Here is a 26,411-nt window from a genome sequence, read left to right as displayed (position 1 = left end):
TATTCCTCCACACCTACTTTTCTCTTAAGGAACTATCCTCTTGCTGAGCAAAAACATCATTATTTTAGAGTTCTTAAGACAGAAAGAAGGAGAGGAACCTATTAAAAAGAACACTATCAGAATTAGTAATCATTCAAAACTTATATGCTCCCATCTTAACCCAAACTCCTTTATTTGGCCCAAATCACTGAACCATTCAAAATAAAGACATGTTGGGTGCCTCTTGTGTGCCTAGCACTGGTAGGAACTATGAGGATGATAGAAATACAATATAAGCCATAGCCCTCATGAAGTTAATAACTTAGTTGGAATTCATTTATATATTCACACACATATGTAAAATCTGGACATCATACAAGGCTGTTGTTGTTTGTCCTTCCTTATCAAGGAGGACCATGACATAAGTAAGGTGATGCCATAACATGCAAGTAAATGGAATTTAACTGAGCCAGGGCTGTGCAAAGTCACCAGCTTCACTCTCTCTTCTGGAGCCATCTGGGTCCAATGGCAAGATAGACATCAGGACAACTGTGGAGACAATGACAAAGACAAAAACCAAAATTATTCCTTGCCCTCAAGGAGCTTAATTTCAACTTGGTACAATATTTGAGTGTGCAAGTGTACAGAAGTATACATGTATACTAATATATTATATAAGAGAATTTGAGAAGAAAGAGTTCATGAGAAATGTGAGAGAAGAGGGATAACTTCTTGTACGAGGTAGCGTCTGAACTGAGTCTTGAAAGAAGTTAGTGATTCTAAGAGGCAGAGGGGGAAGAGGAAATATCTTAAGGACATAGGGGACTGTAAGTACAAAGACTTGGAGACAGAAGATGGAATGTTGAGACTAGGAATCAGCTCACAGTCCAGTGTGACTAGAATAAGGAGTGTGCAAAGGGAAATGATGTGAAGAAACAAGACCAATAAGACAAAACCACAACAAGCCATCCCTGAATTTTAGTGCTATAATTGAACGTTACAGATAATGAATAATGTAGAATTCCAGAAGAAGTCTCATGGAAAAGCTGGGACCAGAGCCAGCCCCTCGATAAATGGGAGAGGTGCACAATATGACCAAAGGCATGAAGAAGGTGTGTTTGTGGGAAAGCTGAGGAGATTAATTGGATTGCATAGGAGAGTTCATTTGGAGGCAGAGTGGGAGATAAGACTAGCTGGGCAGGTTGGGACCAGATTCTGGAGGACTTTGCCAGCCAGGCAGAGATTCGATATGTTTGGAAATCAGGAGACATCAAAGGTTTTTACACAAAGGATTGATGTGATAAAAAGAATCCTTACATAACTTTTCTGGTAGAGATTTTCAAAACATAAAAGGCCTTGGGTATATTTGGGGGGGTTTTTTCACTTCTTATGTTCTTAGGTCTCACTGAGAAAATCTGCAAATATCACAATTTGACATCCCCAGTACATTAATACCAAATCCCCTTGTTAGTTCACAATTCACAAGATTAAAGATCTAAGATTCAGAGCTGGAAGGGACCTTAAGAAATCATTTAGTCCAGGAGTCCTTAACCTAGGGTCCATGAATTTGTTTTTAAAAATATTTTGAGAACTAGATTTCAATATAATTGACTTGATATGGGGTTGGGACATATCAAGGAATTTGGGACTATTAAAGTTTAAACTGGCCAGCTAAACTAAAGGACAGACACACCTTGAGAAGTAAGGGAGATAAACCCATTAGGCGTGGCTGCTGTCTGATCAGCGCCAGGGGACAGAGAGAACTCCAGAAGTCAGGACAGCCACCTCACCCAAGCTTTCCCCCACCCCCAAAGGGAACTTTCCATTATCAGATGGTGTTCACCCCATCTACCATCTAGAAAAGCTTTTGTCTTTCTCCTGTTCAAGGAGACAGGTATCTCAGAGAATCATTCCTCTGAACCATCTTCCCTTGAGTCAAAGACTTCTCTCTTGGTCATTTTCTCCAGTGCCTAAATAAAAGATTATTTTATTCTAATTGGATTTGTGTGTGAGAGGGTGTAATTCTTTTTTTTTTGGTGGGGCAATGAGGGTTAAATGACTTGCCCAGGGTCACACAGCTTCTAAGTGTCAAGTGTCTAAGGCCGGCTTTGAACTCAGGTCCTCCTGAATCCAGGGCCGGTGCTCTATCCACTGTGCCACCTAGCTGCCCCCAAGAGGGGTGTAATTCTTTAAAGAATACCTAAAGACCTCCCATCACCAATTTCCTCCGTGACACTTCATAATCCTAGTTATTTTATTCTATTCATGAAAAAATTATTCCAAGGCGTCCATTGGCTTCACCCAGCTGCCAAAGGAGTTCATTACACATAAGAATTTAATTCTACACCTATTTTGTCTTATTTTTTAATTTGAGACTGAGTCTATCTTGTCCAGGTTAGAAGTGCTGCGGCCTCTCATGATCCCATTCCCATTGTTGATTGGCACAGAAGCTTTGGCCTGATCCATTTCCAAGCTCAGCTGGTACACCCCTCCTTAGGTATCCTGCTGCCCCACAACTCCCCCTTTCTCAGGGCTCATCATACTAGTACCAGACTTTGTGAAGACACCCAATTGATCTTAGCTTTATTACAACTCAAAAGCTCTCAAGTTCAACCGTTCTGCCAGCCTCAGCCTTGCAGCCCACCCCCTCGTTTTAAAGATAAGGAATCTAGAGACAAGAGAACTGCAATGACTTGTCTAAGTTCACAAAGGTAGAAAGAGACAAAACCAGGTCATCTGACTCTAGATTAAGTACTCAATAGCTCACTACCAACAAGGAACCTGCTTTTAAGGAATCTGTGTAAATTTCTAGTCCTCATTATACCCCAAACCCAAGTTCTCTCCCCTGTAGTGCCCCACAGCTCACTGGGATGCAGTCCTCAGTAGCGCTCTGCTCTCTACAACCCATCACTGGTAGAGTAGGGAGGCTGCTGTCCCAAGAGGTATTTCAGGTGTTGACCTCTGTCTGCAGTTCCACATTGCTCCCACCAGGTGTCACCAGGCATTGTTCTCTCCCTCTTGATGCCACGGATCCTTTTGCAGTTATCCCTACTTACAGGGCTCTACCTTCCCCCTGTGGTGGCACCTGGCAGCCTCCCTGGGGCAGAGCTCCTGGAGAGATGTCTGCACACAATCCTGCCCCAAGAGCAGGGTTGCCACTGTTCTCATTCTCCAAGGTCATATGGTCACTCCCCAGTCCATCAAGAACCTCCAAATGCTCCCCAGTGTGTCCTCTTAAACATCTGGGTGGAATTATGTTAGCCCATAGCCCATTCCTCAGGATAGCATGCCCTGCCTAAGGTGCTGCTTCCAGCCCTCGGACAGGCACTGCTCTGTCTGGGAGAAGCGGAAACTCCATCTACTTGTTCAATGCTCCCAAAGATCAAGAAAAGCCACCTGGAATGTTATAAAGAGTGCTGGACTTGGGGTCCTGCTTCTAATCTTGACACAGACACTGACTGTGTGATGACTGTGGACAATCACTTAGTTACTCCGAGTCTCAGTTTATTCATCTCTAAAATAGAAACAATGACAATTTTCATGGTCTAACCAACCCATAGGGTTATGAGGAAAGTATATCATAATCCTTATAATGCTATACAGATGTGGGGAAGTTGTCATTGTTTCCATTGATTAAAAGTTTCTTTTTTTTCCAATGGGGAGATAAAAAGGAAAGAAAATTAATACCTGATCATTAAAAAAATACAAATTTAAATATAAACCAAAAACTATGTTGGATTGGGATAGCCCCCATTGCTCCACGGTATCCACACAATGTCAAAAGTTCTTGAGGGTCCTCCAGCGCACTGGGTGGATTCCCTGAAGCAAATATGTGAGAGGAAATGGACAAGGGGATGCACAAGCATAGATGGGCTGCAATGGGCATTGATGGCAGAAATCCCCACATCACAAGTGTCATTATTATTACCTCTGATTCATCCCTAACCTTTCATTCTCCTGCACCAAATTCTGTATACAAATCTTAAGAAGAGATTGAAGAGGTGGTGTAATGGCATCCCATTCATTGCTACTACCCCAGTTCAGGCCCTTATAACCTCAGACTTAGAAGCATCTCACACCTGGAATACTACGACAGTCTCCAAGAAGGGGTAAAATGCTGACACCTCTAGTCACTTCAGTTTTCAATCTATCAAGTAAGCCACTGGTATCAAACTCAGATAGAAACAGGGCCCGGTTGGCTACAAATAGACTTAGAAAACCACCTATTAATATTATCTGTGTTCTATGTATGTTTATTTATTTTGTTAACTATTTCCCAATTACATTTTTAATCTAGTGGGGCTACACATTTGACACTTCTGATGTTAACCACTGCCAGACTAATCTTTCTTAGGCAGTGCTTCTTCCATTAAGGTCCTACTTAGTGTGTGCTCTCAAAGAGTATATCACAACAGTTACTGCCATACTGCTTTCCAGTTTTCTCAACAATTTTTACCAAATAATGAATCCTTAATCCCAAAATCTTAAGTCTTTACACTTTTCAAATACAAGGTTACTGTATTTATTTGCTGCTGTAAATTTTATATCTACTCTTTTTTATCGATCTGCATTTCTATTTCTTAGCCAGTACCAGAGAGTTTTGATAATTACCGTTTATGATACAGTTTAAGATCTGGGACTGTTAAACCTCCTTCCTTTACATTTTTTTTATTACTTCCTTTGATATTCTTGACTTTTTGTTCTTCCAAATGAATTTTGCTATTTTTCTACTTCAGTAAGATAATTTTGTTTTGGGAATTTAATCAGGATGTCATTGAATATAGAAAGTAATTTTGGTAGAATTGTTATTTTTATTATGTTGGCCCATAAACAATGAATATTTCTCCAATTATTCAAATCTGATTTTATTTGTATGAAAATTTTTTTATAATTTTGTTTACAGAGTAAAAACACAGGCAATTTTTATCAAACTGGAAAGGCCTCAACCTTATCTGTCATCCAAGGACCAGCCTAAGTGGCTCCAAAGGGCAAATCCCCACAAGGCTGCCCACCTCAAAACTGGCTTTTCAGCCCAGATCCCCTGATGAATAATTTTGATCACAGCTATTTGTGAATACTCTCGGTTAAAGCATGGCACTTTAACTCCATGCAGCATCATTCTGCTCAGGGAGAGTTCATTTCAACTCCCCCTTCAGCTATTTAGCTATTAGTAAGCAGAAGGGACACCCATATCCATGAAATCATTGGCATTACTGATAATTCACATTTACATAGTACTTTAACTTTATAGACAAGGAAAGCTGATCCAAGTACAGTGTTCTTTACACAGCACCATGCGAGATTTACAGCTGAGGTGGCTGTGACTGCAGCCACTAAGTAAATTGTTCCACATAGATATGGTCATACAAGAGTCAGAGTAGAAGAGACACAATATTTGGGTTCCAGCCAGGCTCTGGCCTGGTTCAAGTCCCTTCCCTTTTCTCGGTCTCAATTTCTTCATGTAGTGTTTAATAGGTAGACTAGACCGTAGTAGGAAGATCCCATACAGCTCAAGTGTGTCATGATTCCATGATAGGAAGATGTAAACTCCTTGGGGGCAGGGACCGTTTTTAACTTGATCAATTCTAACATTAGGAAGCAGCTGCTGAGCCCAGGGGGCTAGGTTGTTGCATCTGCTTCTTTCTCCTTATGGGGCTCCTATACTTTGGATCCATGTGTGGCTTAGTTCTGGGGGAGCCTGGCTGTTGAGAGAGATAAGGCTCCCTTTTCTCCCATTCCTTGGTCCATTAAACTCCAACCCCAGTTCCCTTTGTCCTCCCCCTGCCCCACCCTGCTCTGGGTCCCCCCCCCAATACACACACATACATACATGCATGCACGAGCACACACGTTTTCCTTAGGTTACAGCTCACATCTAGGGCTTCTCCAATAGGGTCAGTTATAAAGGTACTCTGTACAACATGAATCAAATATGAGAGAGTAATTTATTCCTTATTTTACACAAAAGAAAAGCTAAACAAAGAACAGCCACAAGCGCACATCTGACAAAAATAAACAAAACAGGACTCACTCAGCAACTTAACCTAAGACTATTGTTAGAACACACAGAGAGACTGATAGCTGAAACCATCCGAACATAAAGCCATTTGCAGTACTCCTGATGGCCTTTTACAGTTCAGCTCTATGTTGTCTAAACAACTCCTGATCTGAATCTGCCGGGGAAAAAGGCCCAGCCTCTTCTTGCTTGTAGTCATCCTCTCCAGTGAAGCAACTCCCCTTAACACAGGTCACTTTCACTCAACGGGCCCAGGATTTCTGGTCCTCTCAAATGCTGGAAATCACCTCCACAGCTATACACATACTGACTATCAGGAGAGAGTCATTCACTGAAGATCAGGAAAGGGCGAGTACAAAAGAAGGAAAAGCTGACAGGGATGCAGGCACAAGGAGGCTGGGGTGGACAAAGGCCATCCCCTCCCCTCACTGGAAGTCTGAGAGTTAGGTGATGACACCCTGGCTGCCGAAGGAAAGAGAGAGCAGCCAAGAAGCTATCACTTCTTCTAACGGCTGCAGCTCAGGACTGCTTCCCCTCCTCCTCCCCATACGAGGCATAAAGGATCCTTGGGTTCAAGTCTTCCCTATTTATAAAATGAAAGGGTCAGCCTTGATGGCCTCTGAAGCCCCTTCCATCTCTAAATCTATGATCCTCACACCACTCCATCACGGTTTCTTAACCTTTGCAGTTTCCCGGACCCTGCTGGCCACCTTCTCATGCGGTCAGAATCATGTTTCCAAGAGCATAAAATAAAACCCATAGGATTACCTGGGAAACCAATTATATTACAATACATTTGCCATCAACTGTGAAAGACTCAGCTATTCTGATTAAGACAATGATCCAGGACAACTCCAAAGGACCCATGATGAAAATTGGTATCCCCCTCCAAAGAGAACCGATGAACTTTGAGTGCAGATTAAAGCATGTTTTTCCCCACTTTCATTATTGTGTGTGTGTGTTTCTTTTGCAATATGGCTAAAATGGAAATGTGTTTTACATGACTTCACATGGATCATATTGCTTGCCTTCTCAAAGGGTGGGGGAAGGGTCGAAGGGAAGGAAGGAATTTGGAATTCAATTTTTTAAAAATGAATGTTTAGGGCAGCTAGGTGGCGCAATGGATAAAGCACTGGCCTTGGATTCAGGAGGACCTGAGTTTAAATCCGGCCTCAGACACTTGACACTGGCTGTGTGACCCTGGGCAAGTCACTTAACCCTCATTGCCCCACAAAACAAAAACAAAAACAAAATGAATGTTTAAAAAAAGTAAATGTCATTGGGAAATATTTAACAAAATGAATAATAGATTTAAAAATATATGTCTACACACACACACACACACATTAAAAAAACCCAAGTTCACAGATCCCAAGTTAAGAATCCCAGGCTTATGGTTTACCCTGTCATGCTAAAACATAGCCCTAGTTCTTCATCACCCATTTAAATAAATGTTGACTAGATTAGTTTTGACTGCAAAACTAATGCCCACCTCATTGTGCTCCTCATGACCGCAGCCACTCCAGAAAACCTGTGTATCCAGTTCCAACTTCAGTAAGCTGCCACTCGTTTGCCAGCCTTGTTTCACTCAGGGCTGCTATTTTAATGCGATACCTGCTGGGTTCTCTCTCAACGAGAACTATTCATCTTTCAGGTCTACTGGATTTCTTGTTATCCATAAGCATGAACATATTCCATGTACCGATGGTGAGGGAAATCATCTTTGAGAAAGGTTTTGTCCATTACTTTGTGTTTTGACCACAGGGTAGGATCCCTACCTGCTGCAGTAAGCAGACCAGGGTTGGGTAAAATAGATCATTTTTAGGGCACCTTTTCTAGCCCCTTCTTCAAGCCAGGAAGTGAATAAAATGGGCTTTTGTTTTTTTTTGTTTTTTTGTTGTTTTTGCAGGGCAATGAGGGTTAAGTGACTTGCCCAGGGTCACACAGCTAGTTAAGTGTCAAGTGTCTGAGACTGGATTTGAACTCAGGTCCTCCTGAATCCAAGGCCAGTGCTTTATCCACTGTGCCACCTAGCTGCCCCAAAATGGGCTTTTAAAAAGGCTACTCAGACACCCAATGGACTGCCAAATCTCATTGCTGCTTCAGTTCAGTGAGAAGACGACCCTATAGTCTGGGCCACCTGTGTACAGGGTTGTGACTACATGACCAGTGTATCCATACCTGCTGTGTCATCACTTGCCTGTCACCATAGGACTTTGAGGTAGGTAAAAATGGTAAAATGGTATGGGTGATATTTGATCTGGGCATAAATTGGATTTAAGTGAGGCAGAGTTGTATGAAACCACTGACCTCACTCTCTCTTCCAGAATCATTGAAATTCAGTGGCAAGGCAAACGTCAGGCCAACTGGTAATGGCCCGGGATGCAGAACATGATCTTGGCATCTTTGATGTCTAACCAAGCTCTAAGCACTCCTCCACACTGGTTTCAGCAACCTTCATGGAGCTGGAATACCTTGGAACAAACTGTTCTCATCTGCCCACTCCACTGGCAGAAGTCTTCACATGCTTGGGGTAGACATCCCCCTAAATCACTAACAGGGTTTGAGACCCCCTGGGTTACTCTCAACCTGGGTTAGCGGGTCTGCTGAGACAGTTTACCAAAGTGTGGCCAATGCACATGCTATAGCTTCAAGCCCCAGGTGAGAGTTGGTTGAATCAGGTGGACACCAAAGGTGAATGAGCAGCCCTCACACCAGAGGTGCTAGCCTTCCCTAGACACCCTTACACTCTGCTGCTTGTGCTAATTTGGCTTAACAACTAACATCAAGAACACGGAGGTTCTCCACCAGCCAGAACCACACCATCCATACATGGAACCAACTGGTTATAGCAAATGGAGAAATTGTGAATGCTGTGGATAAGTTTACTTACCTTGGCAGTATACTTTACATGGATGTTGAGGTTGACATATGCACTGTCAGAGCTAGCTCCGTGTTTGGGGAGGCTCCAAAGGAAAGGTGGGAGAGAAGAGGTATTAGACTGCCTACCAACTGAAGGTCTACAGAGCTGTTGTGCTGACCTCACTGTCCCATGCCTGTGAAACCTGGACAGTCTACCAGGGCCATGCCAGGAAACTGAATTGCTTCCATTTGAATTGTCTTAAGAAGGTTCAGAAGATCATCTGGCAAGGTAAGGTACCACACACAGAGGTCCCTTCTCAAACTGAACTGCCATTCATTCAGTGTTACTGAATGAGAACTGCAGAGAACTCAACTCCAGTGGGCTGGCCACTAGTTCAAATGCCAAATGTATGTCTGCCTAAAAGATTCTTTTCCACATAACTCCCACAAGGGAAGCGCTCTCACGTAGGTCAGAAGAAACGTGAGATGTGCAGACTTAGAGACATCTCCAGTCCAAATGTTCATGGGGACTTTTTGTGCCAGACCTGGGGTAGAGCCCTGTGAGCGTGTATTGGTCTGATCAGCCCAGGGGGCTACACTGCGCCTTGACCCTAACATAGTGGCGTCGCTTTGGTTGTCTTGAAGAACAAAGGACAACTGTCTCGCGTGTCCTTGTGGTCCTTAGAAATTTCCAGGAGGCCATTAGGACACAGTCCCGCGCTGGCCCGGACAGACCGTTCCACCTCCAGTGCACTGTTGCCGTTTAGGGCTGTTAATGGTTGGTACAAAGTAGCATCTCAGACAGATGGAACTGAACTGAAGTGAATTGAAATGAGTTAAAGTTCGTCCAGTGGCTTTCATTATCTAAGTTTGCCAGTCTCCCCCAGGAAAATACAGCTCCAGACCCACTTCGGCTCCGCCCCTCTCCCACCTCCTTCCTCCGCCCACATTCTGGTCCCTGTCTTCCCCGCAATGCCCGACGGGAATGGTAGTTTTCCCACGGGAGCCTAGGTCGCCTGCCTCCAAACTTCCGGAACTACGCTTCCCAGGAAGCCTCGCGGCTGCTTCTGAAACTCAAAAAACGGTCACCTGACTCAGTCCTCCGAGGAGCGATGGCGGCGCCCATGCTGCGATGTGCCCGAGTTGGACGGTGTTGGTGCCAGGGCTCCCGTCCCCGCCTCACGAGAGCGCTTTTCGCCGAGCCCGGGCCGGGCCGGGTGAGAGGGCAGAGCTCCGCAGCGGCACAGGAGGCGAGGCCGGGGTACAAAAGCCGCGCTCCCCGGACGCTGGGGCGGGGAAGTAGGAAGGGGGTGCAGGGGTCCGCCACCGCGGTCTCTACCCCAAAGAACCCGGGTCTGAGCCCGAGCCCTCCAGGGCCTCGTGGGACTGCGGCTTTGGAAGCGGGAATACCCACCGGGTTCTAGAAGCTCCTGGTCCCCAGTCGGGCGGGCGCGGGAATGGGGAGGAGGCGGGGTCGCTTTTACATCTCTTAACCCTCTAGCAGCCTGCTGAGAAGAGGCGGTGGTAATACTGGATTGGGAGCCCCGGGGATCCCGAAATAGAAAGCCAAAAGGGAACTTAGAGGCTCACCAGGCTCCTTTTATAAGTGGAAAAACTGGGGACCTGAGAACACAAGGGACTTTGGTTAAGGGGCATAGTAGGAGTAAGTAGTGGAGCCGAGACCTGAGCTTGTAGATACAGAACTGGTTCTGGAAGAAAGCTTGGAAATAAATCTAATTCAACCATTTCCAGAGTTGTTACCAGAGAGAGGCAGTGGAAAGAGTGCGGACGGAGTCTGTGGACTGGGTTCTAATCCTGGCTCTGCCTCAGTTTCCTCGTTTGTCAAGTGAGGCAGTTGTTCAGACCGAACAAGTCAGTCCACAAGCATTTGTTATTCATCCGCTGTGTCAGGCACTGGACATTCCCTTCTCTGTGCTTCAGTTTCCTCATCTGTCGAGTGAGGGGGTTGGTCAGACTAAGCATTCACCTACTATGTACCGGGCACTGTGCTAGGCTCTAAGTGTGCAAGGGTCACTAGCATCTCTGAGTGAAGGAGCTTAGCTGAAGTGCCTTACCCCCAGACTTGTGCAGGTAACAAGCAGAGCTGGGATTTAAAACCAGGTCCCCTGATTCCAAACCCAATGTTTTTTCCAGTACATCATGATGTATCTTTCAAAATCAATGCATTGACTGTTTGGTACCTAGTGTGTGCCAGGTACTATACTAGGAGATAAAAAATAGTATAAAACTCAGTCTCTGACTTCAAGCAGGTTACAGGCTTTGGGGAAACTAAACCTTAATAATAATTGAATAACAAGAAGTATCACTAGATTATACATTTTTAGTGACCACATGAATTGTTCTGAAAATTATTCTATAGGAGTTAAGAGCAGAGAGACACAATTAATAAAGGTTTTATGGAAGTGGTTGGATTATTGTTGTACTTAGTACCTTTGTGATCATGGGCAAGTTATTTTATACTCTGTGAACCACAGTTTCTTTATGTATAAAATGAGATTAGACTAGACCAGAGATTCCCAACCTGTGAACCTCAGGGGCAGGAGGTCAAGGAATCGATAAGTGAATGCTAAGTAAAGATACCTAACATAAACTGAGTAAAGGCACAAAATACGAGTATCATTATTTTTCTTTCTTTTTTTTTAAGTGAGGCAATTGGGGTTAAGTGACTTGTCCAGGGTCACACGGCTAGTAAGTGTTAAGTGTCTGAGGCCGGATTTGAACTCAGGTCCTCTTGACTCCAGGGCCGGTGCTCTATTTTTTTTTTTTGGTCATGTATCTTCTCAATACTACAACTACCATCATATGTAGAGCTGAGGATTTTTTTTACACTAAAAAGGAGAGGGGAGCTCAGATGTGGAAAAAAAAATTAAGAACTGTTGTACTAGATCATAGAATCAAAGATTGATAACTGGATGTGACCTGGGAGGTGGGTCTTCTGTTCCAACCCTCTCGTTTTTTCAGATAGGGTATCTGAGGCCCAGCCATATTAAGTGTCTTGCCTAAAGTGATCCAGGTAGTAAGTGACAAAGCCAGAAATGGAGTCCCTCAACTTCAAATCCCTCACTCATTCTATTGCACTATATGAGATGACCCCTGAGGTCTCTTCTAGCTGTATATCTTCTGACCATTTGAAGTCTCACTGAAAAGACAGTCTTTGACTACACATTTTGAGCGTGAGCTTCTTGTGAACGGGGACTTTTGTATCCCTAGTACCAGAGCATCGTGCCTTGGACAACATTTTTTGTGACCAGACTTGTAATTTCATTGATACAGGGAACTCCCAGTGGGGAAAATCCTTTTACCAATGCAGATTTGTCCCTGCTCTGTAACTTACAGCCTTAAAGGGTTGCCTAAAGAATCAAGAGATGACATTTACTACTAGTTTGTTGAAGACAGGAACTCTTTCTTGTTTCATCTCTATGGTTCACTAAAACAAGCCATAGTAAGAATTTGTTGAACTGAATTCATTATCCTTTTTGTCCCCTTGGGGTCACAAGACCTGAGTCTGAGTCTCTCATCTGCTCTTTACTAGAGCTGTGACCTTGATTAAATAACTTAATCTCTCCCGACCTCAGTTTCCACTTGTGCAAAGTAGAAATTAGAATGACTTCTTTGCCTCTTTTGTCAGGTTGGGTTTTTTGTTTTGTTTGTTTTGTTTTGGGTTTTTTGTTTTGTTTTGTTTTTTGAGGATCAAATGACATGCATTGTAGATGCTTTGTGAACTATTAAAGTTAAATTTCTACCTGAGCTTTCCAAATGGAGGAACTGAATCAGCGTGTTCCAGGGAAGATAGAATTAGACACAGACTTTCAGTTTCTGTTCTTTTCTTAAATGATGGTAACTCATTGGAAGTGAAAAGTACATTTGCTTTTCTCCGGGGTGATGAAATTGTTCAAAAGACAAGGAGGATGTTACAGCGAACATGGAAATTTCTGACCAGTCAACTGTAATTTCTCATACCTATTGTCTGTGCAGTTCAATCTAAAAATAGAGCTTTAAAAAATGTGATTTTTTTGTAAGATCATGAGATTTAAAACTGGAAGGAACCTTACGGACCTTCTAGTTCGACTCTTATTTTGTAGGTAATCAGATGGGCCAAAGAAATGAAGTGACTTACCCAGAATTCCACAGGTGCATAGGAATTGATAGTGAATTATCTAGATTTTTGTATACAAAGATACATTAAAGAAAGACTGGAAAGGCCTTGACAGTACAAAGAGATTTTGTAAGATGACACACTGGAACTTCTCCAGTGTGCCTCTGATTCCAAGGCGATGAATATTGGACAAGAGATAAAAGTGTCCCAGATAAGGGAGCTTGTTAGGATGTTTAAATTTTGATGCCAATCAGGTTTGAAAGGATAACCCTGAGAACGTCTAATTAGGTTTCAGCCAAGGAAAACTATTTCAGTAGAAAAGGATACATCATATTCTGTGTTGGAGCAGCCGGCCTGGCATAATGGAGACTGGTCTTGGAGTTAAGAAGATTACATCCCATCTCTGCCACCTACAAATTGTGACCCTGAACAAATCTCTAACCTCTGTGTGCTGCAGATAACTCTCTGGGACTTATCTACTAGGACAAACAATGAAAAGGAGGAGTCCCCGTAAAGAGCTCTCCACACTGATGAAATCACCAATTATTCCTATATTCTATGGGGACCTTGATTTCAGAGTAAATTGTTATGCATTCCATTCCACTTAGCAGTTATATTTATAAGACTTATAAAGGCAAATCTATTAAACGATCAAGAATTAACTTTCTTTTTTTACGAGATCTGGCACAATTTCTAATTGTTCCTATATTACTAGGGTCCTGGTGGTTATGTTAGTTCTAAATATTGTCCCCTAGGTCCTCCTTCCTCAGTTTACAGGTGATTAGTTGACAGTGTGCAGTTAATTTAGAAAATGCTGCTTTCCTCCTGGGTTGAAGAGTCAGCTAGGCAGTTGACACTTAGAATCCATTTCTGAATTGCTTTAGGATGCCAAATGGTTCTCTTCTCCTATCACCCTATCACCCTTCTGTTTGTACAGTGGGCCTTTCCCTAATGATAAGTCATAAAGTAATTTTATTCCCCCAATCCCGTTGCAAGATTTTCATTATAGATTAATTTTGATTTAGCCACCAGTAAAATAGAATGCAGTTTTATATGCAAGGATATAAAATTTTACTAAGTTAAAATACAAGTACGACATTTATGTTTTGGTGGTCTCCAGTGTTTTTCTGCACAGTGAAAAATCTACTTATTTCTTTTTATTTGTTTCTGTAGTGCACATGAGTGGGCAGCCGTGGTGGGCCTGGAAATTCATGCCCAGATCTCTTCCAATTCAAAACTTTTCTCCGGATCTCAAGTTACCTTCTTAGCACCCCCTAATTCATTGGTTTCTTTTTTTGATGCTTCCTTACCTGGAACATTGCCGGTGAGTAATTTAATTTATCTTAATGCCCATGAACAAAATTACAAATGTTCGAGTCTGTTCTTCTAAGCATTTGAGACTTTTCTTGTATTTGTAGAATGGGAAGTCAGTAATGATTCTAGTTTTTTAAACTTGAGGTGATGCCAGTTATAAAAAGAAAGCCAGTTCCCTTCTGCATTTATAATCACTCAAAACTATTTACTATCTCTGAGTTTGAAGAAAACTCACAGTATCTCATGATTTAGAGCTGGGAGGGACCCTAGAGTTTATGTCGTCCATATCTCTTATTTTGCAGCTGAGGAAACTGAAATGTAGAGAACTGAAGTGGCCTGTCCAAGGGCATGTGGTTAATTAAGGATAGAGATTTGAGGAGAAATACAACAGTGTTTTGTTCAGCAGCCATCATCCAGTGTATGTTTTAACAGCTGTGCAAGTTGGCACAAGCCCAGACCTCAAAGAAATCTGTCTGAGTTAAAAAAAAATTCAGACAGAGGATGAGTAAATAATAATAAAATTAGAAAATAGAATCCATTGCAATTGTTTTCTTTGTCTTCATAGAATTGCTGCTCCATGACTCGACATCCATTATCAGTCTAACATTTGAAATAACTAGGAAAACTATGGTGGATGTAAATTTGTCCAAGGGTCTAGTCTGAAGGATCCAACCACAGAAGTGTATCAATGTGTATTTTGCTGATTACAAGCCAAGTTTTAAAGAAAAGAAGGTTAGGGGGAAGTTAGGTGGCACAGTGGTTAAAGCACTGGTCCTGGATTCAGGAGGACCTGAGTTCAAATGTGGCCTTGACACTTACTAGCTGTGTGACCCTGGGCAAATCACTTAACCCTCATTGCCCCACAAAAAAAAGAAAAAGAAAAGAGGGTTAGAGTCAGATGATTAGTATAAAGGCAGGTGGTTGGCTTAAATAAATACCAAATCAGCCAGACCCAACTGGTTTCCTGGGCCACCCTTACAAGTGCATGGAACCTAGGACAGATCTCTCTGAAAACCACTTGCTACATAACCTAATACCTTCACTTAGGAAGAAAAGATGGTCAAAATGAACATCAAAAGTGACCTTGACACAAGGCAAGTAACCTGAGGGTTATGGAGAAAGCGACAAGGAGAATCCTACCTGGTTTTGTCTTTTGGGTGATAGAGTGCTAGTGCAATTAAGTGTAATCTATGGGCTAAGCTTATGGCTACAAGCCTCCGCTCTCCTGGCTGTCTGCTTCAGTCATTGCCCAGCTGATAATAGCTCAAGGTGACACCCCGGGAGTCAGCTCTGGAGGTTCAGGATGAATGTGAATTGGTATTCCTGTGTTCTTGACCCATTTCCATCCCTTCCACACCCCTGCTCCCCACCCCCTGACACACACTAATAGTCTGTCTCTCTGTTCTTTAAAACTTGGCTCATTACCACAAAACATTTCTCAACACAGCCTTGCTGATGGATACTTTGGAAGGGGGTGGGAGGGCGAGGGGAGGGAATTATTCTCCCCTCACTTCTCCCATTTTCTAAACAGAACTGCTCCAATTTGGGCAGAGATTTGTTTATCCTCCTTTCTCAAAAGTCAGAGCCAAGAATCTTAATGGTTTGGAATAGCCCTAAGCTTTTCTTATTCAGTCAATGCTGATCTGCCTCTTTGCAGATAGATGTGCCTGTTTGAAAGTGAGCAAGTTTCCGCATGTGAGCTGTGAACAGTCATTATAACATTCTGTCAGAACAAAGCAATGTCAGTCCTGTGATGTTTATCATCATGGGCTTTCTTTTCCATGCTCAATGGAAAAGACTGATGATATTTGGATAACTGTGAGATACCATGTATCATTTGACCTTATGGTCAGTTATAGAGCAATAATGCTTTTTGTAAAAAGAATGATCCCTGGGGGGTGGCTAGATAGCACAGTGGATAAAGCACCAGCCCTGGATTCAGGAGGACCTGAGTTCAAATCCGGCCTCAGACACTTGACACTTACTAGCTGTGTGACCCTGGGCAAGTCACTTAACCCCCATTGCCCCACAAAAAAAAAAAAGAATGATTCCCCCCCCACCAAGTCAAGATACTACTTAGAGCAAATCAGATTATAAATTGTCAACAGTTGTTTCTACTGAGGATCTGGAGTAGAGGGAAGCTGCTTTGAGTCTGTAAATCATGTTGTGTGTGTGTGTGTGTGTGTGTGTGTGTGTGTGTGTGTGTGTGTGTGTGTGTGTGTGTGTGTGTGTGAGAGAGAGAGAGAGAGAGAGAGAGAGAGAGAGAGAGATGGGATGAGTGTGTGCATGTCTTTGTGATGGGATGAGAGGGCCACAGAGATCTATACCAATAAATCATCATTAATACCCAAAGAACTGTTCAGTCCCTAAGAACATTCCTTGAACATTATTTACTGGGCTAAGCACTAGAACTATAAAAAGATATTTTATTGCCATGGAACTAAAGTGATCATCATGGTAAAGTAGAAATAATACCAGATGGGGAGCCAAGAGACTGACAGTAATTAGGCCATGTGACTCTTTGTAAGTCATTTAACCATTTGTTTAAAAAAACAAAAGCTCATTTTTTAAAAATGTCTTTTGTTTTAATATCACAGTAATTTCTGAAAATCTTGCCTATGTTCGCCACACACCCAAACTGAACCCTTACTTAAAGAAAACCATTTAAACCAAAGCATCAAGTTTAGTGACCACATTGGTCACTGTGGTCATCTGGGTATATTGTTCTGATTTTCCTTGTTTCTCTCTCCATCAGTTCATACAAATCTTCCCATATTTCTCTGAATTCCTGATTTTCATCATTTCTCCCCAGCACTAAAAGATTTCATTTCATTCGTATAGCACAATTTGTCCCCAGTTAATGGGCACCCACTTTGCTTCTTCTTTTTTGCTACCATAAGGTCAGCAGACATTCACACCTGAGCCTTATTTTCCTCTTTTTGTGAAGTAAGAGGGGTTGGACTACACCTGGAGTTCTTAACCTGGGATCTTTGAACTTTTAAAAAAATATTTTGATAATTGTCTTCATGATCATTGGTTAAGCTTTTTTAATTCACTTTAACAAATGGTGTTGGTTTGTTTTTTTAAACAAATGTTTTCATTTCACTTGTATTTGCATGCTAATGTCACATTTACTCTCATGCTGTAATTTTTTGGTTTTTGGTTTCTTTGGGGATATCTTTTACTTTTGACCAACCTCCTCTTCTGGCTTAGGAACAGTTTGCCCCTTTTCAGTAACTATCATCTCAACATGGCCAGGGGAACTCATGGATGGTTTGATTTCGGCCATGAGCCCCGCCTTCACATTTTGAGAGTCTTAAGCACCCTTAATCTTTGTCCTGGGGTCTGCTACTGAATTTCCTCCAGTCTTCAGGTCGGGTCCCTAGAAGTGATCTTCCTGGCTGTGACTGCGCAAACCATGTGACATTGAAATTGATGTCATCCTAAAAGTCCCCAAGATCAATTAGCAGCTGATAAGGCAGTGCGCCTTGCTGTGCACACAAGATGGGCATGAGAGGAGCGTGGGCCCCGACCTGTGTCTGGGCACCCATCTCTGTTTCTGTATCCATCTTTCCTGTCTCTTGCTGGGTGGATCTTTGTCCATCTCTAAGTATGTGTCTTTGTGTGTATCTCTGTAGGTTTTGATTTTCTTAGAACCACACAAATCTTATCCTCTGCATTTCAGAGTTTTATGGAATCTCATTCTTTTATCACAAGGCTGGAAATAACCCTCAGCCCATCATCCTACTCCATAAAGGTCTTGATCTAAACCTTCAATGGGCACCTTGACATTTCTTGGCGGGGATTGCAGGGTTATCGATTAAGAGCCAAAGGAGACTAGTAGCCATCTTGTCTTAAGGCCTTCCTTTTAGAGATAAGGAAACTGAGGCTCAGAATGGTTGTGTGGTCTTCTCATGGTTACCCAGCTCCTGAGGATCAGAAACAGAAGTTGGATCTCGGTTTCCCTGACTTGGGGTCCAGCCCTCTCCACTCTGCCAGGCTGCCTCACTCAGTACATCCCTGTGGTGACAGCTGTCTTGGAATCACAAAGGCCTTTTCCTTAATTTAACAGATGATTATCCTGCCAACAGGAGCCTAATTGATTAATTGGCCTATAGTCATGGCCTGCTTATGAATATTCACTGAAGGGCCCCCTCCTTCCCCAACATGCTGTGTGTCTGTGAGAGGCAAGGGAAGGAGACCTTTGGTGTGCCCGTCGCTGGAGTCTATTCAACTTGTTGATTTGGCCCAAAAACATTGTGAGAAAAGGTGAGATTTCGGGGCAGGCAGGGAGCTTGTTTCCCATTCTCACACATGCTTGCTTTGCTGTTGGAAAGGAGTCCTCTCTCCTGGATGCAAGTCCCTGATGCCTTGGAAGGGAGGGTGAGCTCTGTCGCTGCCTATTGAGAAAGCTCAGATTCAGCACACCGGAAGGCTGCAGTGCTCAGTAGATAACTCCTCCAGATAATCAGGCTGCTCCACAGTTAAATTAATTAGAAATTAGTGCCTCTGCTCTTTGTCTTCCTCCTCCAGAAGCTCTTATCTGTGCAGAAAAAGAAAAAAAAAATCCCCAGCAACCATCAATTCTGCTGGCTTTCAGTGCAGGGGAAGAGACTGCCTACATTTTTCTTTTTTTCTTTTTTTTTGCCCTTGCAATGTAAGAAGATAGCGCACTCCCCTCCTATGAGCAGCGTTATGGGCTTCAGGGCTTTGGATCTGTCTTTATCAGGGAAGGTTGGAGTTTGCTTTGGTTGCGCTAGAATGATACTAAAGTTAGTGTTTAGGGTCTTTCTATAGCATCTCCCCCAATAGCTCAACACATTCTAGACGTCTCTGTCATAATCACAATATCATGATGGTACAAATGCACAAAACAGGTGGTATCAAGTACTGTGCTTATTTATAAGCAGTCCACTTATGCCTTGCTTTATGCAGTAAACATGTTCTTGAAAACTTTTATGCAAATGGCCCCTTTAAATCAAGGGTTCTTAATCTTTTTGTGTGTCGTGGACCCCCCTCAGCAGTCTGGACCCCTTCTTCCTTGTATTTTTAACTGCATAATGCAAAATATGTAGAATTACAAAGGAAACCAATTATATTGAAATGGAGTTATCCAAATATTTCAAACAAAAATCCGCAGACACCAGATCTAGATTCCCCAGTTTAAATGCTCCCGTGGTATTTGTTCTTGAGAGAGATCTTAGCATGCCTCTTTTTGTAAAACAACCATTTCCTCCCTGATTTATCTTTTGTGCAAACCTGGATGTTCTTACATGACGTTGACGTACAGTATGACACACCTCCCCTGTTCTGTCTAGCACGGATAAACCCAGGGTAGTGGCTTCCTGGGCTTCATTGTGCAAGAGAAATCATCAGATGAAAATGCTTTCCCATGTATTTATTGAATTCTCAGTCTGCTACTAGAAGCTATCTTTAACCCCAGAACATAGAATCTAAACCAGGCGTTTAAGGAGACATTTGTAGAGAAGATGGATGGCCAGCTGCACCTTCATCCCTGTACATACGCAGGTATGGAACCAGACGTGCACGTGTGCCTTCTCCCTGCTTGTTCACACGCAGATTAGGACTAGCTGTTTGCCAGTTTTCCATTTAAGACATTTCCTCTTGCAAAGATTTGCTTTGGAGATTTGTCCCACAGAACTCATGAAAGCGTGGTCTGCTCTAGGTTTTCCTTTTACCTCCATGATCACCCTGATTGTCTCCTCCAGAGTTGCTTTCGTCTGGATAAGAGAACACCCCAGTTGTTGTCATTTTCTGCCTAGTAGATCATCAGGTTCTTCATGATAGGTGTTTGTCCCTGTGTATAGAGAATGTCAGTCGTCCCTTTCTGAGGAAGCTGGGTGGGGCCGTGGATAGCGTGCTGGGCCTGGAGGCAGTGTGTTTTTTAAATTATTTGTGGCTATAACTGTGTTTTCTACAATTATTGCTTCTTATATATTAATGGCTATTGCACCCTTTTTGGTAGTATTTATTATTAATTAATCTTATATATTAGGAAAGTATTGACCATGTGTCTACCTAAATCCCTCATAGCCTCAGGCTTTCAGGCCTACATACTGCACTAAGAAACAGCATTCCGAGCCAAGATGGAGCCAAGATGGCCACCCTTACATGGTCCAGACTTTTTATCCTCTTTTGTTTTTGGTGGGGCAATGAGGGTTAGGTGACTTGCCCAGGGTCACACAGCTAGTAAGTGTCAAGTGTCTAAGGCCAGATTTGAAATCAGGTCCTCCTGAATCCAGGGCCAGTGTTTTATCCACTGAGCTACCTAGCTGCCCTTTTTTATCCTCTTTTGATAGAGGTGGGTCATTATACACTGATCAAAGCTAATTGGTTAGCATCATTCAGTCCCATTGGTTGACATGACTTGAGGGTGGTCCAAATTAAAATGAGCTCTACCCATGAGGGGAAGTATGCAAAAGACTATCACTGAAGGGCGAAGATGAAGTCCAGGTGTGGTATCATCCCACCAGTCCTTCAATGAGCTAGACAAAAGAATCAATCTTCATTTCTGTTGTACTCGTGGGCTGGTCCCAAAACAAGATTAGAACTTCCTCCTAAGAATTAGACTTTCTGGGATGAGGGGGAGAGAGGATTGAATCTAGGTCCCCCCAAGAAACTCATTATTAATAATTATTTTCTCACAGCAGAAAGGTCTGGGTTCAAATCCTCACTCAGATATTTACTTGCTACGTGACCCTAGAAAAGTTGCTTAACCTCTGCTTTACTCTGTTTCCTTATCTGTAGAATGATGATAATAGCATCTACCTCCTGAGGGCATTGTGAGGATCTAGTGAGATTATAATTGTAAAGCACTTAGCACAGTGCCTAGCACTGTTTTTTTATCATCATCATTATCATCATAGCATTATTATTATTATTATTATTATTATTACACTTTGCAAACATGAATGTGCTGTGTAAATGCTAGTTATTGTTATTGTCGTTATCATCATCACCATTTCTTGTTAGTGCTCATCCTCATCACATCCTGTGAAATGTCTTTGCCTGAAGCCTCCCCACCGCCTTAAACATTCTCAGGAGGCATGTGCTAGTGGCTTATGTGGTCCTCACGCCTTCTCCCAAGTAAGGCCTCTCAGATAGCTCACTGGGCTTCTCTTAATGTACTGCTTCCTAGGATCAGTCATCTGCCAGCCAGGAGCTGGAGGCCGCCTCCCTGAGCTCAACTGATGGCACAGCCACAGGGTCCCAGAGAGGGAAACGGCCTCAGAGTCCTTTGGGCCAGCGACCACCTGTTGAGATCCCCCAAATTCAGCCCCCCTCACCATGGGGCCTCTGATGGGCTCCCCGAGGCCTCCCCTCCCCAGGCTGCCCTCCCTGCTTCTGAACAGCTGATTGTTTGGAAGTTTCTCCTTTTGTGGAGTGGCATCAGCTTCTCCCCAACCTGGTCTTCCCTTGTCTAAGCTTTTAATTACCCCAAGTCCTCATACAGCCTGGGCTCCAAACCTCCCATGTTACCTCTTCCTTCTCAGCTCATCTGCTAAGGATGATCTTGATGCAGGGATGCATTTAATTGATCAAATTGATTATGAGACATCCCAAAAGAATTACAAGACTCAGTGACTCAGTTTCCTAAATTTTATTAGAATACTGTGAGGCCACCATTAAAAAAAAAAAGATATCTCAGATAGGGGAAGAAAGGTAGTTATATTTATAGGAAGAAAAAAGTGTTTATCTCCTCATTATCCTAATCTCCACCTTATGGGAGGTTCATGGGAGGTCTTATCCTAATTTGGACTTCCTGGGGTCCTAAGACAACCCCCAAAGCAAGTATCTTTTTCCTTGGAGGTGTGTTTTTTTGGGTTTACACATCATAAGGTGAACCTTAAGGACACATTTGGTCCTTTCTGCACATGTTCCTAAAGACATGCTTAAACCTGTCAGACCAGAGGGTCTCTGTGTTTTTGTTACCTCTTTACTTAAGATCTGGTTTCTAGGTGTCCTGTCATCTAGTAATATTAATGGCTATTAATGGTTAATGGTCCCTAGTTACAGTCTCTGTTGATAGTAAGGGTTGATGGGGACTCAAACCCTCTTGGTTACTGTAAGAACACAAAGCTTAGTTTCTCTGTTAACCCTTTTAGGTACTATTGATAGGTTATCTGTTAATTCTTTTAGCCTCCTCCATCACTCTTAGGACCTTCATTCCAGGTACTGGCAGAGCTGTTGAGAGGGTAGCACTGGGCAGTGCCCGTCAGTCTGAACTGACTGTGATCTCTAGGGCCCAGCGTTGCAAAGAGGAAACAGACCAACTTCTCAGCTTTAGGACCTGTTGATACAGAGATCATCTCTGTTCCTCAAGCTAGTGGGACTTGGGTTCAAACCCTAGTAATAATATCCATCACTAGGCAGGAAGCCCCAACCCGAGTTGCTCAGATCACTTCCAGTTTAGTTATCGGGAAGGGAGAAACTGCAGGAGGACTTGGAGGCAGGAGGCAGCAGAATTTGACTCTGACCTCTGACCTTTAGTAGCTGTGTGACTTTGGGCAACTCATGTAACCTCTCTGAGCTCCAGATTCTGCATCTTTTAAATAGGGATCATAATTACTGTAGGATCTACTTCCCAGGGGTCTTAATAAGATGTAAGTAAAACATTTTGTAGGCCTTCTCCCCCAGCGACATCCTAGCTTTAGCGCCCCTCCCCCCACTTCGCTTGTAGCTGTCTGGGAGTCCAAGATGGAGCTTTCTCAGGATTATAGGACCCCAGATTTAGAGCTGAATGGGACCCTAAAGGCCACTGAGTCCAATCCCTCCTCCACTCATTTCAAAGATGAATAAACTGAGGCCCAGAGAAAGTGATCTAGAGTCACACAACTAGTTTGAGGCGGGATTTGAATTCAGGTCTTCCTGACTATTCAGTACACCACATAGCTGCTTCTTTCTTGTTAAATTGGAGATCAGCCCCTCCTTAGAAATGAGAAAGTTTTGACTAGAAAATGAGACTGAAACGTCCGGGAACCATCAGAAGCTGCAGGATTTGATGCCCTTGTCAAGACTGACACTAAGTGGAGCTGGTTTTTCCTTGATGTGATCAAAGAATTGACCAGACATTGGAGAGAAGGAACTTTGGAGAGAGAAAGTATTTCTCCATGAACTTAAAATGTCAGTTTGAAGGTACCTTCATAGGCCAGTCCCTGCCCTGAAGCATGAATCCCTTCTACTGGAAGCCCCAGCAAGTTGTCATCCAGTTTCCTTTTTTTTCCTTTTAAAGTGAGGCAATTGGGGTTAAGTGACTTGCCCAGGGTCACACAGCTAGTAAGTGTTAAGTGTCTGAGGTCGGATTTGAACTCAGGTCCTCCTGACTCCAGGGCCGGTGCTCTACCCACTGCACCACCTAGCTGCCTGCCGGTTTCCTTTTGAAGACCTCCCATGCATGATGGGACTACATTGTTACTTACAACCTTCTGGGACAGCCCATTCTACTATTGGGTAGCGCTAATTGTTAGAAAAGTTATTCCTTAGGCTGCTCCAGACATCTGCCTCTCTATGACTTCTACCCATCTGTCTTACTTAGTCCTCTCCTCTCCTAACCTGGACCACAGGAGCCCGGCAGAATCATCTTCTAGGAGTCTCTAGAGTCTCCTTCATGCAGAGAAAGTAGCACATTGTAGCTGTAAAGCAGGGCCTGTAGCTCTGATAACAAAAAGCCAGAGCCACGAGAAGAGGCTCCACTTGATTTTTCTCCTCTCATTCGTAGGCCCACAACAGGCGCAGCGGGGGTAGTCCTGGTCCTATTTCTGCACATGCACTCAAATGCTTGTGTAGCCACAGCTGCGCATGAAGGAAAATAGAATTCTTTTGACATTATTTTGTCTCTTTAAATGACATCACAGGAAAAATGCAGCTGGCAGGACCTGCTCTTCTATGTAATCCTTGGAAGGAAGGGCTTTGGGAAGGCCTTTGCATGAAGTTGTCTGAGACATTGCTTATTATCAATACCAGTGAATATTTGGAGGGGTCTTGTGTGTGGTGGGCATTGCCTCAGTTTCCTTTCAGCTTCCGGCAGGCACTTAAGGGGGCTGTCTGCTTATCTAAGTTTGATTTAGCAGCTAGGATAACAGATGGGATAACATACTGTCAAGTGTTCTGGTTATAATGCTTTGATACCCTGTTGAATTGTAGGATGTTATCGATTAATCCTAAACTTAGCATCCAACAGAAATGTTACTAAATAAATCTCAACAGCTTGAAATGCATAAACCCTACTCCTGTTATTCCTCATGCCAAATCAGGATATGATCTCTCCACCCGGTCTGCCCAGCCATGGAATCATGTCAGAGTCGGACTTTGAGTCCAGCTCATACCTGCATGTTGGGAGTGGTTATTCAGCTTTTGCCCGAAGACTCTAAAGGAGGTGGGACCCCCCCTCCCTCCCTCCCTCCCAGAGCAGTCTGTTCACCTTTGGGTCCATTCACTTTGGGGTAACTGACTCTTAGGGACTTTTTCCCTTATAACAAGGTTATAGTTGCCTCTTGGCACCTTCCACTCTTTGCTCCTTATTCTGCCCTCAAGGACCATGAAGAACAAATCAAAACTCTTCTCTGTGACAGCGCTTCAGATCCTTGAAGACAGTGCTATTCTTCTTTGAGACTGCAGGCTTTGAAACATGCCCAGATCCTCATCTAGCATGATCTAGAAGCTCTTCACCTTGCTTGCTCTCCAGCTTATTAAAGGGTGGTATCCAGCATGTAGAAAGAGGTACAATCCAGTATTAGACCACTTCCTTCTATCCACAAGTGGGCTCAGCTCTACCTTGCTTCTCTTCAGTTACTCCTTCCCTTACCTGTTTCCTAAATTGTAACTTTCTAGATCTTCTTTCTTTACCTCTAGCATGCTAGGCTAGATGGATTCCCAGCATGGCTGCTCATCTCCTTGGCTTTTAAGTATAATATCACCTATTGCTTTGAAAGGGCCCAGAGCTAAACAGTAGAGGAAGATCCTTAAAGAAAGTATAGTCTTCTATTCATGAGTCCAAGCTTCACCTTGGAGTTTTTGTTTGTTTGTTTTTAAGCATTTTATTATTTTCCAGTTACCTATAAGGATAGTTTTCCACATTTGTTTTCACAGGATTTTTAGTTCCAAATTTTTTTCTCCCACCCTCCTTTCCCTCCCTCCTCTCTAAGATGGAAAGCAGTCTGATATAGGTTGTATATGTACAATCACATTAAATATATTTCTGAATTAGTCATCCTGTGAAAGAAGAATCAGAGCACAAGGGAAAAGCCTCAAAAAAGAAGGGAAAAACAGTCCAAAAGTAGAAACAGTATGGTTCAATCTGCATTCATAATTCACAGTTCTTTTTTCTGAATGTTGAGAACATTTTTTATCATGAGTTCTTTGAAACTGTTTTAGATCGTTGCACTGCTGAGAAGAGCCAAGTCTATCACTATTGTTCATCACACAATGTTGCTGTTACTGTGTACAATGTTCTCCTGGTTCTGCTCCTTTTAGTCAGCATCAGTTCATGTAAGTCCTTCTTGGTTTGTTTGAACTCCTCCTGCTCATCGTTTCTTATAGCACAATAGTATTCCATTACATTCATATACACCTTGGAGTTTTTAATGCCTATAGACTTCTAGTGCTGTTGAATGGTGCTGAGTTGTGGATTTTCGCCATCTTGAAAGAGCTGATGTTAAGAGTCACCCAAAGGGCAGTTTAGAGGCTCCTGGTAAAGATGAGTAGGCTGAAATGCTTCACAAATGAAGAATTAGACAGCAGAAGTGTTAGAATAATAGGAATAGGGACTAGTTCTGTGATTTCGTTGGGGCAGACTGCTAGGTGAAGATACTTCTATTTCATCAGCAAACTCATAGTGTTTTCCAAAGAAACAAAGGGGGGGGGGAATGTGGTAAAAATTATTTGTGGTATAGGCAGCTTTTGAAGGACCTCCCTTTTGGAGGGAGAAAAGATTGAATGCTCCCTGAAGGGAGGTTATAGGGTACTTCCAGAACGCTAGCTCTTGAGTCACTTCTGGAACACAAGTTCCTTTCTCAGTGTGGTGACTGCTGTCCTGGTGGCGCGTGCTGGTTCTCAGTCTGGCGGGCTGTTCAGGTGTTTGGTAAGTTAATAAAGGAAAACCCT

The 26,411-nt window shown here is 43.0% G+C and overlaps 1 protein-coding gene and 1 long non-coding RNA gene across 5 annotated transcripts in view; one reads left to right on the top strand and one right to left on the bottom strand.

The window, feature by feature from the left end:
* Positions 1–288: 288 nt before the first annotated feature.
* On the bottom strand, positions 289–10,307 carry LOC122730745. Of its 2 annotated transcripts, none has more exons than XR_006353543.1 (2): positions 10,272–10,307; positions 289–528 (listed from the first exon to the last, which is right to left on the bottom strand). It is a non-coding gene; the product is annotated as an uncharacterized LOC122730745 (long non-coding RNA). The 2 variants fall into 2 exon arrangements; XR_006353542.1 differs by lacking the exon at positions 10,272–10,307 and adding an exon at positions 8,889–9,003.
* GATB (glutamyl-tRNA amidotransferase subunit B) overlaps positions 9,812–26,411 on the top strand; it is a 107,938-nt gene continuing 91,338 nt past the window's right edge. Inside the window, exons 1-2 of one of the 3 annotated variants that reach the window (XM_043970068.1) lie at positions 9,812–10,118; positions 14,148–14,298. In XM_043970068.1, coding sequence (XP_043826003.1) covers positions 9,970–10,118; positions 14,148–14,298 — 300 coding nt within the window. In that variant the 5' untranslated portion in view covers positions 9,812–9,969. Of the gene's footprint in view, positions 10,119–14,147; positions 14,299–19,690; positions 19,818–26,411 lie in introns of those variants that run through there. The other 2 variants (XM_043970070.1, XM_043970071.1) reach the window with 2 other exon arrangements.

Source organism: Dromiciops gliroides, chromosome 6 (assembly GCF_019393635.1).
Source record: "Dromiciops gliroides isolate mDroGli1 chromosome 6, mDroGli1.pri, whole genome shotgun sequence".
NCBI lineage: Eukaryota > Metazoa > Chordata > Mammalia > Microbiotheria > Microbiotheriidae > Dromiciops > Dromiciops gliroides.
Note: the sequence above shows the minus strand (reverse complement) of the source record. Positions and strands in the feature narration are given on the sequence as shown.